The sequence below is a fragment of the Epinephelus moara genome, chromosome 19, assembly GCF_006386435.1.
Source record: "Epinephelus moara isolate mb chromosome 19, YSFRI_EMoa_1.0, whole genome shotgun sequence".
Lineage (NCBI taxonomy): Eukaryota > Metazoa > Chordata > Actinopteri > Perciformes > Serranidae > Epinephelus > Epinephelus moara.
In genome coordinates, this window is record NC_065524.1 from 22787307 (window position 1) to 22801463 (window position 14157).

At 41.4% G+C, this 14157-nt stretch overlaps 1 protein-coding gene across 2 annotated transcripts in view; it reads left to right on the top strand.

Moving 5' to 3' along the window:
- Window positions 1-2383: 2383 nt before the first annotated feature.
- spock2 (SPARC (osteonectin), cwcv and kazal like domains proteoglycan 2) overlaps window positions 2384-14157 on the top strand; it is a 38631-nt gene continuing 26857 nt past the window's right edge. The window contains exon 1 of one of the 2 annotated variants that reach the window (XM_050071928.1): window positions 2384-2688. In XM_050071928.1, the coding sequence (XP_049927885.1) occupies window positions 2500-2688 (189 nt within the window). In that variant the 5' untranslated portion in view covers window positions 2384-2499. The remainder of the gene's footprint in view (window positions 2689-14157) is intronic. The other variant, XM_050071929.1, reaches the window with a different exon arrangement.

The window sequence follows — 14157 nt, forward strand, 5'->3', positions numbered from 1 at the left end:
GCACAGACCTCATTTTTCTGGTGTTATGAAGTCTTGCTGTCAAATTTTGGCTGGGTATGTCTCACTGTTGTAGTGGCAGTAGTTTATACAGGGGGTTGACATGCAATAAAAGTCTAAAAATCCAGTCTAATGCAATTAATGCAATCAAATTATTCCACATCACAGCCTCACACTAAATCACAAGACAATACAACAGCCCTGCATTTAATACTAATTAATTTGTGAGTCATTAAATGTTCAGTTTCTGTTAAGACAGAGGTGTTGATTCAGCTCAGCGATACAGTACGAGGTCTGTTTCACACCATGTGATAGCAAGAATAGCACATATCTAATTAATAACATTAATTATGGCTGCATTGCATTTAGGTGCTCCAGTTCCAGCACGCTGTTATCATGAACACAGGCTCACTGTCACGCCTTACTGGGACACTTAAATGGAACAGAGTCATTGTTAATGGTATTAGTTGCACCTGTGCTTTACTTGTTGTGACAAATTTAAAAATGTGTGCAGGGGGAAAGACCTACTTCAGAGGCCATTCATAAGCATGAGGACAGGGATTTTCAACTGGTTTGACGTCATCAAAGGAGTCAGGGTCTGGGGATATTACACATCAAACATAAAGCTCTTTAAATTATGTTGCAGTCTTTACTATGAATCTGCTTGTCCACAAAGCCACATAATATTTATTCTAAAATACTGTTTTTTGTTGGGTACAACTATGTTATTCCTTGTGGAGCAGCACTTTTAAAGTAAATACAGGCGCTTTGTACTTTATTTATGCAGTTAGACATCAATGAAAGGATTTGCAGCTCTGATAAAAAATCAAGTTTAACCTGTGATCTGATTGATGAATTACGTATATAAGAAGTATATAAATACATGAATACATTTTACAACTTTGTAAAAGAACTTCAAAGCACCTTTTCTTCGTTTATCCTGCATTTTCTGATTAACATGAAATCGTCCAATGGCTATGGACGAAATCCAGCTGATTAGTCTCCATGACAACTGAGCGAACTCCATGCTCCGATGAAGAATGTGTGAGGCTAAGTGGACCTTGAGTTGTTTTGTCAAACATTGTAATCTTCAATGGAAAATTGGTTTAAAATAAATGTTACGGATACACAAGAGAATACAACATGCATATATTATGGAATATATGAGTTCTTTTATTTTTCAGCCTAGATCTAAATTGGTTAGTCAGCCTGTACTTATTTTATAATTCATTTATCCTTTCAGTCAATTTTTAAGAGAAGAAAACAAACAAATACTCTCATAGAATTAGAATAACTGAGAGACTGCGGACAGAGCAGACTGAAATATGGCTTTCTACATGCTGAACACATGTATTGATGAAGTATTGGCTTTTGACTGGCAGAGGTTTTATTGCACTTACTCACAGTAACAAGCGTAGTTGTCATCAACTAGAGTAATCCTGAAGTTATATTCCCTTCATCTGCGCCACGGCCTCTCTGCTGTTGACTTCACTCTGTTGTGCATGTGTGTCTCTGTGTGTGTGTGCTGTGCTGTGAGCCCTGACATGCAGAGAGCAGGAGAGAGGCTGCTTCATGATGATACATAAAACCTAAACTTTTAAAAGTGACGATACGAGCCGATTACGGCGGAGCTTATTATTATTACAGTCATGATTAAATTTGCCTTGTGCCGTTTAATACCGCATCGCGATACCAATCCCTGCCCGGGCCACTCAGAGGTTGCTTCTGGGTCGCACATGGCCTGCGGGCCGCTGATTGAGTAGGCCTGGCGTAGGGTACATTGACGCAGACCTCATGCTGTAGGTACTGCGTTGATACGACGCAGAAGTATATATCCTGCTTAAGATGGTCAAGCAATCTGATGGCATCTCCGAGGACTTCAAAAACTGTGACAGGCATTTTCACAATTTCAAATTTATAAGTCTAGGTTTCGGGGAGGAAGCAATAGACATTTACACCATAAATTGATGCATAAAAATTCACCAGCATGCAGGAAATTACCTGTTTGGCACTAAAATTTTTCTGGCTGAGGACCCCAAACCCCCCATGTGTTACCCCAAGTGCTGACACTATACCTACGTCCTTGAAATGACTAATGGCTAGTTTAGAAAATGTAAGTAGTCCTTAATTCAGCCTGCCCCACATACCCAACTGTCCCACCTGAGCAAGTGGGGGTGGGGGTGCAGGGCGTCACGTGACACATGAAGGTGCAGCATGTAAACACCAACTCCAGCATTACGATGCAAATAAGTCTGTGACGTATAGGCTGCTTTATTCATATAAACATACCAAATAGCGTCACACAGCATCAGGACTTACCCTGAATACTACCATCAAACCTCCCTCCCCTCCCTCCCTCTCCCCTGCCTCCCTCCCAGCAGCAGAAGGAGCATCCTATAGGCTAATCAGTTGGTAGTTTCAATCCAGCCTCAGCATCCTCCCCCTCCTCCCAGAAGAGGACAGCCGACAGCCGGTGTGCGCGAGGTGTTTTTGTCCGCTACCATGGTGGAAATTACGGATATCGTGTGCCTTCTCGTCCCGCTGGTGATGCTCGCGGGCTCTACCTTCCAGACCGACGTGAAGAGCGTCAAAGAGGCGGAAAAAACGGGGAATTTCATGGAAGACGAGCAGTGGCTGTCCACCATTTCACAGTACAGCCGCAAGATCAAGCACTGGAATCGCTTCAGAGACGTAAGTCCGCCGTGTTGATTGAGAGATGCGCGGTAATGCGGTACAAGACGCGCAGATGGGGGAACACGCACGGACATTTAGAGACAGTAATAATAGTTATAGCACACTTTCTTAGACTGATAATACACGCAAACTTGATGCTGATGTTGGAACATAGCCCACGTTGTAGAAACAAACACACAGGGACACACACTCTTTGGAATAAATGTTTCAAAATAAGAAAATAGTCACTGTGTTGTCTATATTTGGGTTGGGAAATATAAATTTAGATCATATTTATTGGAAGATGAATTCGAAAACAACAAAATAAATGAGGGATTGTGTTTACAGTGTTCATTATATGCCTTATTTTGAATGATTGTCACACATTTGCCTGATTTTCATCCTGTTTTTAAAGAATTACGCAAAATGTATTGTTTGTTATTGGATTGTTTGGGATAGTAAGAAAGGTAAATGGTGTCCTGATGCTAAACACAGACTTGATGCTTTACTTTTTTGGCTCCCTCCTCAAAATTCAGAATGTCTGGAGTGATATTTAATTGGAGAGCCTCCATGAGAGCTTCACCAGGAATGCCATAGGTCAAAATAAGCCCAAACTAGGCCAAACATAGGCTCCTGCTCTCCCCACTTTTAGTATATGAGCTGTTAGTTAATTACAGGCAGTTAATGTTTTAGTCCCACTTGCACAGCGGGAGCGGTACAGACCCATTCCATCATGCTGTCCTTAATGTGGGTTACCTCGGATGTGTTTCCAGACATGTCCCAGGAGATTTCACAAACAAGAGAATTAAGCAATTAGAGCAGAGGGGCGGGGATTGATTGATGTGCATATTCACCTACTGAACAGACTGAACTGGGTTGCAGGGATTGATTAAAGCCTGCAGGCTATGCTCTGTGATATATTGCTGTGTCTGTGAATGTATGGATGTAATTTTGCCTCCAGGCTCTGTGAAATGATTACTAATGATCCCAACAGGATTTGGACAATAGTGCAGTTGGATTATATTCCATACAACTCCTGTTAATTGGGTTTTAATTGATCCGGGGTGGTTGCAAGCACGTGATGGGGGTATATGATTATTGGATTGGAAATGTGAGCAGTTGGCGTGAGCATGTATACATGAGAACAATGCCATATCTTTTCAGGAGGAGAGGCCTTTCTAAGTAATAAGAGGCGCTGGTGTCATTTTTGATCCGCATTCACACGCCTCCTTATGGACGTCCCTGAAGAAAAGGTGATTGCGTGTGAAAATTGGCAGCCGCCCCTCCTGGGATCGGATTACCCTGACTGTGATTACTTAAAGAGAATGTCCCCGGGAACTGTACTTAGGGAAGTAATGAAATTGTGGGCATGGAAAGATTAAGTCAGAATTATTGTGGGATTATAACTCGCTGGATGCTGCTCTGTATTTACACAGCTTTGATCCAAAATGTTAGTCAGAACAGCAACTTCACTCTGAATTCAGCACATTATATTTGGTCGTGCAAGAAAAAGCGCCTACCAAGAGTGTTAAAAAACCACAAACACACACACACACACACACAGAATATGTGGAGCATCCCAAGATATAAACGATTCTTCTTAACGTTGCTTAAGGGGTTGCCATCTACGATGAAGATGTGACTTGCTCTCCCTTTTTTCCCTCAATTTAACATCAAAGCTGCTGTGTAACTCAAACAGCTCCAGCTCCACACTGTGTCTCTTTCATGATCATTATTCCCAGAGGTGATTGTCTCAATGTGTGTGTGTACATTTGCGTGCATACACAGTGCATACATGTGTGTGACTGTTTCTACACTCTTGTTAAGTGCGATTTTTGTCAGGGCTGTTGCATCCGTGCGTGCGTGCGTGCGTGCGTGCGTGCGTTTTGCAAGCAGGAGTGGTGGTGTCTCTGGTGATGATGATGATGACAGGAGAAACATCAGAGAGGCGAACCACTGAAACTCCCGGGGGAATCGCCAATAGAAACTGCTTTGATTCCAGCTTGCTGCCGTAGCAACAGCAGTTTCTGTGTTATGGTGTTGAAATGGAGCATGTATCACTGAGGGTTTGATGACTCTATCCCCCCCTCACCAGTCCTGCTTCAGGGTGGAGGAATAAGTGGAAACATCCTTTATTAGGATTTTTTCGTACCATGTGAACTTCGTCAACTGAAACACCATTTGTGCAACCAACTGGTATTTCCTTGATGATTCTTAATGAGAGCTGCTGAATATTGAATGTAATGAACATTTAATTGGTGTTGCTTCATGTTGGCTATGAGCAAAAAAAAATCTGAGTTAGAAAATGAGCAGTTCAGTCTGTGGGAATTATTTGGTTGATGTATAAAGGACTGCCAATGACACAGTTATAGGTATTCAGATTACACAAATTGATGTTGACTCGCACGGTCCTCTGAGAGCTGAATGTTGAATATTAATCCGACACTGGAAAGCAATAATCAAAGCTGCACAACATGAAAGACAAGCTCTTTCATTCTCCCCTTTTTTGCGCAAACACACACACACACGGATGCACACAAACCCCCTCGCATAAACACACAATACATAGGCTGCAGGAACGCACGCTCTAAATATTTCATATTTATTCTCTTATGAAATGTAAAAGCAGAATCTGGATAAGAGGCTCTTTCACTTCCAATAAAAATAGCTCCCACACTTCAATTCAATCTATTTCACAGGAAGACAAGGCGATTAGATTTAACAGTTACAGTCAACAAATAATAGAATGGGATACCTTCAATCCTTTAATCTGACAGGTGCACTCAACATTTCATTTCACTAATGCACCAAATCCAGGAGAAAAAGGAAAACAGGGGAACGGGGGAAGGCAGAAACTGAATGCAGAGTTTTCATTTGAACCCAAAGACTTTGTATTCCCTTAATTCTCATGAGACATTTTGTGCATTTAGCAAATTAAAATGTTGTGTGTTGTTCATTTTAACTACTAATGAACATTTAAAGAAATCAGACAGCTCTGTAATGGATGAGTAAAAGATGGAGCCATACTGTAGTGACAAAAATGCAGATATGATAATAAAAATAAATCTGTTCATCTGTTCATCATGTACTCACTTTTACTTTAAGCCACGTTTTTAAGACCAAACACTGAATAAAATTTGTTCGGCATATAGACATTCAGAGACTCAATTATAGAGACAATTAGATGTCAACTGGGATCATCTCGCCAGTCCAGGCGCTGTCTATTTTCATTTCAGTATGAAATTAAATGACTGGAGACTACTGCATTTTATGCATAGCGGATCCAATTTGGTATGTCTACTAAAGGCAAATCAACAGCAAATTCAATTTTTTGCTCAACTTGCCTTGTAAAAATGATACTGTCCATGAAATCGCCAAGCCATGAAATTGGTCTGGTATGTTTTATTCCTGTTGATTTAGGATAAACTCAGATATGGGCCTGAAAATGGATGATGATTAGGACATCAAGCATGCCGGTTTGAGCATAGCAGAAAGGGCTCAGTGTTTATGATGTGATTTTTGCTTAATATTTCCCTCTGCCTCCCGTCCTGTGCTGTCTGTGCCTGGTAAATCCTTATCTTTAAAACGCATGCCTCTCCACTCAGCCAGCTCTGGACCACCCAGTACCAATCCTGTCTGCACCTGTTATCCATTCACTTCATTTTTAAGGAACAGAAAAAACACAGCGCCAGCACAAAAACATCAGATCCCTTGTCGATGCCTGTGGATTAAATATGCAGAATTGGGGGAACACTTGTGGCAGGTTCTGGCAATCTGGCAAGAACATTTAACTGGAGGGTTACCTGTGCTACCTCGACTCGCCTGTCGGATTTTAGCCTTTAACTGGCTCCAGCCCAGCTCAGTTTTAACACTTTGTGATTTTGGGTGCACCCGTCAGTGCTCCTTTTTTATCATTTTACTATAGCACACAAAACCTAATTGTGCATAATGGCATCTGTAACACTGGAGCCAAATACTCCATTAAAGACTATCCAGATGAACAGTAAATTATCATCACCAGCCCCGTGCTCAGTCTGGCTTTCCTATCGCGCAGCCGCTCGACTACCCAATGCTCTCTGATGTTAGAATAGACTGCCACTGATGCATTAAAGCTATGAATGATGATAACAGCTTATCAGAAATCCATTAGTCTATCTTGTCGTGCTTTGTGATGGCATGAGTCGTTCCTTATCACACTCCAGATTCTTTATGGAGCTGCAAATGTCCGGAGCTGTGATGGTGATGTAGATGGAGTGTATCTTGATCAACTCCAACAGTTTTGGGAGAGATGGCCCGGTTGTTCAGGGTTTGGATGGGCTACTGGTGCGCTGTGGGGTGTCTTGGCCGGCTACCAGAGGCCTAGGTGGGCTGTAATTGAGTAGAAGAAGAAGAAAAAAACAGCCTTTCATCATGCCCTGCTTGCACGGCTACAGCTGCTCCCTACTGCAGTACAATAGCCACAGCTGAAGGGCACAGGTGCCGCAGAGTGACAGCGAGAGGATTTTCTCGGTAGTGAAGGGAGATTATAAATATCAAATTTCTTAGCAGATGCAATTGTGAACAAAATTGAATAAATCCATCTTCAGCCAGAACTCTTCATACAGGTGTTAGTAATAGCTGCAAGAAAAAAAAAGACACAGGTCTCTGAGAGCATCCTTTTGTACAACTCCTTCCTTACAGATGCTAAAAATCTCTGCACCTCAGCATTTCACATGCATGACTTTTTGGAGTGACCTGCTTCTGTGATGGCTACACCTGGGAGTCCGTATGGCAAATAGGTTGTTTGCTGCAGAGAACATCCAGGAAGCTGCCTGTAATGAGCTCTTTGCAGGATACTTCCAATGTCCTCCTGAAGTTAGAAAACCTGTATGCAGCCTACAGGAAATGAGCCCTTTATCAGCAACAGTAACAGCCCCAAAATAGCTTGAATGGTGTGTCAGTGTGACGTTAGTTTACAAAACAAGACAGTTTGAAACTCCAGTGTAGTGTTGTGTATATATGTTTCATGATTAACTCTCGTTTGAAAATGCACTTCCCCTGTTAAATTACTATGAGACTGCATGTGGCTTTTGAGATTCTGTAAGGCAGGTTCAATAAATCACACCTTTTCTTTTAAAACTAACAATAACTCTAAGTGGCAGTGGCTGTCCCTGCAGTAAATGCCACCCAAGTGTTATTACCTTTGGGCTTGAGCCAGACTGAGTCGCAGCCAGTGTGAGATCAGCTCCCGTAGGCACAGGAGCTGATACAAGAAAATTAGGTTTGAAAAGTTAGGGGTGGTTGGAAATAGCAGTGCAAATTTTTAAAGTTTTAGCACCTGCAAGCACCTGAGAGTGGGCTCGTTTGGTAAGAGTTAGCTGTAACCAAACTCAGGGAAGCATAAGCACATATACAGATATATGCACCCACAGTGTTTGGAGCGGAGACGCTTGTTTGGCGAGGTCACGGTCAGAACTAACTGAAGACATAACATAACTTGGGGGCTGTAGAAAGAGTGTGACTCCAAAAAGGCGTTTGGATGATGGTTCTTTTTCTCACCCTTTCCAAAGCCAAAAATACAAGAGCAAAAGCGCAAGGACTGGATTTAACAGTGTGTTTGTCTGCTATAACAACAGCTGTTGTTAGCACGTCAAGCTAACTAGCGTACTACACTAACCTTGCGCTCCAGAGGCAGCTCATACTGCATTATTTAGTGGGGTTATAGGTTATGTTAAAAAAACAAAAGCACCTTTCAGGAGTGATAAATTCACCATGTTTACCCATCGTGGAAGCGGATCCTGGATGCTGCAATGTCAAAATATAAGATGATGTTAGCGGCTCTACTCTGCTATTTACTGGATTTGGGGAAGTTTACACTCCAGCAACCCCAGCTAAGCTCATTATCCAAGATAGCGTTGCATTCACTAAACACTATAATAAAACCTTTTTCTCTTGTAACATTGACAGAGAAACATACTGTTTGAAAATGCAAACAATAGCTAAAGCATAAACCTCTGTCAAGCTTGTGCAGGTAGGCTGTGTAAACAAAGAAGCCAAACTGGGTTTTGTCAGATTGAAGGTCTGATATAACGTTCTTCCGTATCCTCCTTTATATACTAAGAATGAGCTCTACGCTGCAATACCTGAAGAATGGCATTTATTCATTTCCATGTCTCCAAGGCTATATGTGTCCTCTGTCGGATGCTGACATTGTGCCTGGAGCATGCAGCTTTTAGGTCACTCTTTTAGTACATGTGTGTATTTATGATACTTTTTACGGGGATTGCCCATTGTTCCAAAGACTCACTATTCTGAAACCCAAATAGTCCAAAACATGTCTCATATTGGACCTTAAGCCCATTTGTGCAACAGCCTTTGCTCAGAAAATAGCCACTCTCCTAAACAGATCATTGGACCTTCCCAGGTGTCAATTCTTTTTCCCCACCATGGAGAAAGCATGACCTGCGTCCGACTGGTACCTTTTGTTGGTTGGGTTGGTTAGGTTTATGCACAAGGAATGAGATTGGGTTAGTGTAAGAACATCAGGGCTGTTGGGCAAAAAGGTGCTTGGTCCAATGGGACATTTTTTCAAACTATTTGGGTTTCGGATGAATGTGCCACAGGAACAATGGCATGGTTCACTTTTTTAAATGGCTCTGGTTTTGAATCAAGTCAGCTTGAGACAAGAAAAATTCAACTGGACCAACTCATGGAGCTACTGTAAGCTTAACCAACTAGCTTGCTATAGCTGATTAAATCTGCCAGCTACACTTAGTTTTAAACCATAGACTGTACATAAAGATGGACGATAAGTCTCCACTTACTCCCGCTGTACAAAAATCAAGCCAAAATATCCCAGATATGGCCACAGCCATCTTGTGCTGGTGACGTCATTTACAGCCAGAGTCTGCGCAGGTGTCGAGTTCCCGCCCAAACTGCCGTCCTACCAATTGCGAGCAGCGCCATTGATTGTAAGCACACCAAACTGTTAATCATGATGTCAAACCCATTTCTATTGTATCAAATAACTAATTAAAACCAAGATGATCAGAAAAATGAACACTCAAACGTACAGCAGCTTGATAAGAACTACCTAAACTGACAGAAACCATCTTTGGGAAGAATTTATTTGACATGTACTTTGAGTTTGTAGTTTGGCTCATGTCCCATCTGCTAACATGGAGTGGGCAGGCTTTGAGACCTGTAGCCACCCACCAGGGGGCGATCAAAATGTTGGCTTAACTTCTGTGGAGTTGTCCTGTCGTCCATCTTTATATAGTCACCAGCAAGACATGAGAAGCCTACTGTTTTCTATCTTTGACTGAATTTAAGGACCCATTGCTTTAAAAAGCACAATGAATTCTGATGGTTGATCTGTCCTTGTTATCATTGTCAATTTCCTATGTATCGTGTCAGAACAGAGAGCTAGAGAGCAAATTAAGGGTGTTCAAAATAATTTGTAGCTTACAAATTACAGCAAAAGAATAGAGAGATCATGTGGATCTTTTTAAAGGAATTTTAGCATGAGTAAGCTTGATGAGTGGACTTGTTAGGCACCAGAAATGACAGCCAGCTGCCTTTTCCCCAAGACGAGCCAGGTTTCAGTCCACTGTTGCTGCTGATCTGGTTGTGACTCTCTTATTCGATTACATTGTTTTCGACTCCCCTGTCTCAAATCATTGGCTGATTCTTATCTTTATTGAAGCCCCTACCAAGGCAACTCCATTGATTTTCCATTGTTGTACATGTCTGTTTTTCAGTGGAGCTCGGTGTTTTCAGTGAAGTGTGAAGGTTCTCACTGTTTGTACCAGATTCTCCTGTGAGTTGCAGACTGTTTTCTTATTCCCCGCAGGGCCCTGAAAGGCACAAGGGCTGATTTTATTTATAGATAGTGAGTACAGGGTTGGCATGAGCGCACAGAGACTTTGTGGACTAAGTGTGATTTTTATAGCTGTAACTGTGTGTGTGTGTGTGTGTGCTTTTTGTGTGTGCATGTTGTGTGTATTAGAGACCGATAAGGACGAAGAAAGTTTGAAAACTGCATCAAAATTTCTGTCAGGTTCTGTGAAACCCGTCCATTTTTTTGTGCCTTTGAATATGTATCCAGTGAAATGGAAAAAGCAATTCACCGTTTACATAATTGAGTGCAATTTTCAGCCAGCTTTTGTATTTGACCTTTTATTCATCCTTTGCTGTCACAGTATTTCTGACGTCACTCATCTCTACTTGAGTGTGAAGAGTGACATTAGAGCCTCTCCTGAAAGAGGCAAGAAATTTGTATGTACAAAGCACAATGTCTATAGTGTCACAAACTTCAGTGCGGGCGTAAATGAATACCTTTTGTCCACCACCTCCAATATGAATGAGATTACTCATGTATAAACCAGTATGGAGAAGAGTAAAGCAGACAATATATCTATTCATCTGTCAAAGTATGTTTTAGATAGAAATGGAAAATCTATTTGCAAACTGACGCATAAGAAAGGACCAATACCTTGGGTTGTAATTACTTTTTTTTTTTTTTTTGTACAACCTGGTGCATCTATTGTATCACGTACATCAGGCTGGGAGAAATGGAGAAAATCAAATACCACTTTTTTTTGGACTTTTTTTTTCTCAATATTGCAGCAATATTGTAGGGTTGACTCTTGGTTCTTTCACAAATTATTTACATAATGAGATTTTTGATAAATAATCATCAGTATAGTTTTGTAAGCAACATTCAGAGCATTAATACAGCAGCAAACTGCTATTTGCCATATAAAGATAAAGTGAAGCAACTGTGTCCTGAGCAGAGAATGAAGTCACACAACCTCTGTGTGTGTTTTAATCCGAGATTCTTTGTGTTTTATTGTATTAATTGCGGTCCGACTGTGCATGTATGTTGGTGAACTCATCCCCTCTGCTTTGCACCGCACACATATGGCTGTTCCCACTGATGTTGGGACAGGGTTGTTGCCAAAGTGTAGTGCCCACCCTCACATTCCTCCCTGGTTAACACTATTAGCTCTGTCAGCACTGTTGCCATTGTTTTGCACAGTTTATGGAGTTAGCGCCGTTAGCTGCTAGCTGCCAGCCACCTCTATGTTGAGAACTGTGTGCAGACAACTCATATGTTCTGAATTTCGCATTGAGCCCCCTTAAAACCAGGAAGAACAACACTAACAATATTATGACATCCATACTCTAAGATGATATCTCGTCTCATATGACATTGATATAGTATTGATAAAATTATTACTATAATTTGGAGATATTAAATTTGGAGGTGCTTGGCGTACAATTTACATCTGATCTTAATGTGTGTGGACACAATAAGGTCCACAGTCATTCTCTGTCTAGTGCTTTCTATTTGTCTTAGCAGTATTTAAAAACAGAGGGATTACTACACTCTAATTATGGAGCCAAGCTTGCAGTCACTGTGTCTGACAAATCTCTAATGCAACAAATAGAGTGCAGGTGCACATGGGAAATGCAGTTTATAATTATACCCCCCAGAGTGAAAAAAACATCAGAAGCTCTGCAGATGCAGCATATTACAAAAACAGAAGACAAATTAACACAGAAATAAATCAGAATATCAAAATGATGGAAATGCATATCAAAGATTAATCTGCCAAACTCAATCTATAGCATAATGCTTGTATCAGAGTCTACGTTAAAACCCACAGGGTGGGACTCCTTAAACTCATGACTTTGAGTCCATCTTTAAAGGCAACTCAGATGTAGACTCACAAGTCAGTCTTTAGACGCTTTGCTCAACTAAATCAGAAGGCGGAGATCTCTGATTGTCTGGTGCCGAGACTAACTCAGATGAGTATATTAAAATTTTTATCAGCTCAGATCTTCTCTCATATTGACTTTGTGGCAGGACAGTAAAAAATATACAGAGAGACTTTAGTTAAAAAAAAAAAAAAATCAACCTGAAACCATAAAACACAGGAGGAAAAAAATAGGATTCTAAAAAGTGAGGGTTGGACATGTCGTCCTCCTCAGTGGAAAACACACCCTTGTATACAAGCCTCTTTTTTCTCTGAGAAACATTATTAAGTGGTGAGAAAAGGTGGAATTATCCAGTACTTCACTTGGAAAAATAAAGATTAGAGGAAAGAAAAAGAGAAAAAATAAGCATAATTTTGGCTCTTAGAAATATGCTATTTCTTCTTTCCTCCGAGTCATCTCACAACAGATTTATCTTGCGACTCCTAGTGGAAACTCATGTTCTGTATCATCGCTGCGTCCCCGCCCTTAATTTGTCCATCGATCTGGCTCCCAAAAGTACTAACCCCCGCTTCACCTTTTACTTACCCAGTCCTCCCAGCTCTCTCTTACATAAGCCTCACTCTTGACTCCATCCTGCAAAGGAGGCAGACCAGACTCTCAGCGTTTGATGCTCTGCCTCTGCTCTGCAATCCTTAAGCATCAGCCTGAGCCCCGTGTGCATGCAGAAATACAGGAATCAGCAGGCTTGCTTCGCGTGCCCTGCAGCCCAGCGTGCATGAAGATAAGAGGAGAACATATAGGAGGAGAATATTGTTGAGGGGTTTTGTTTCATCCCAGGCGCGTCTCATGTGATCTGTAAACCAAAGCTGAGAGGTTTTGCACAGCACTTAAAGAACAGTCGTTATGTGAATCTCTAGGTGGGAAAAGTGATACGGTGCTGTATGGGATTTCGCTGCTGAAGACAACCTCGGGGCAATGTAATTTTTTATTTTTCAGCTCTATTTCATCAGATTTTGGGGTTATATTTTGTACTACAACAGTATCCAGCAGAGTTTATATCAGTGGTGTGCTTCCTCAAGATTTTCATTGATGTAAAATAAAACAGCAGTGCACGAATTTGATGTACTATTTCAAAAAAGATTGCACATTTTGAACACTAAACCCACTGCAAGTCTCTTTTTCAACATTTTAAGTAGAAATTAGGATGTTTTGCTGCTTGCTGATGAGCCAACTGATGCTTCCCATCTCTGAGAGAAATCCTCATTGCTCATGGTCAGCCTCTCTGCGCCCTCATCTCTCAGTGACTCGTCTTTGAAGGGGTTCTTGCATTTGCTTAAGGACCTTACGCTGTCGACAGAGTTGACTGGGAAGAGGATGAAAAAGGGGGCTTCAGCCACAGAAGTGGTGGGCATGCAGCCCAGTCCTCGATGAAGTCTGGAGGGAGATTACAGTAAGGAGGACCTTCAGTGTAGAGAGGCACTTAGTCTCATTCTGAAAAGCAGGTGACTGTCTAATCAAACCCCCTCCAGCCTGAACATGTCCCTTAGTATTAAGGAAGTGCATTTTTGAGACTGCACATCAGCATCAGTCATTGCAGCGCCAAAAAACATGACTCTTCAATTGGGGGCAAAGTAGGAAGTCATGTGACGATGTTATTGGGTCACAAGGTCCACAAACAGATTATATATGGAGGACTGAATGTATCCTGTTACTGTGGTTAGGTTTAGGAAAAAAAATCATGGTGACGATGTAGCTTAAAATAACCCAAAGTTCACATGGCTTCAC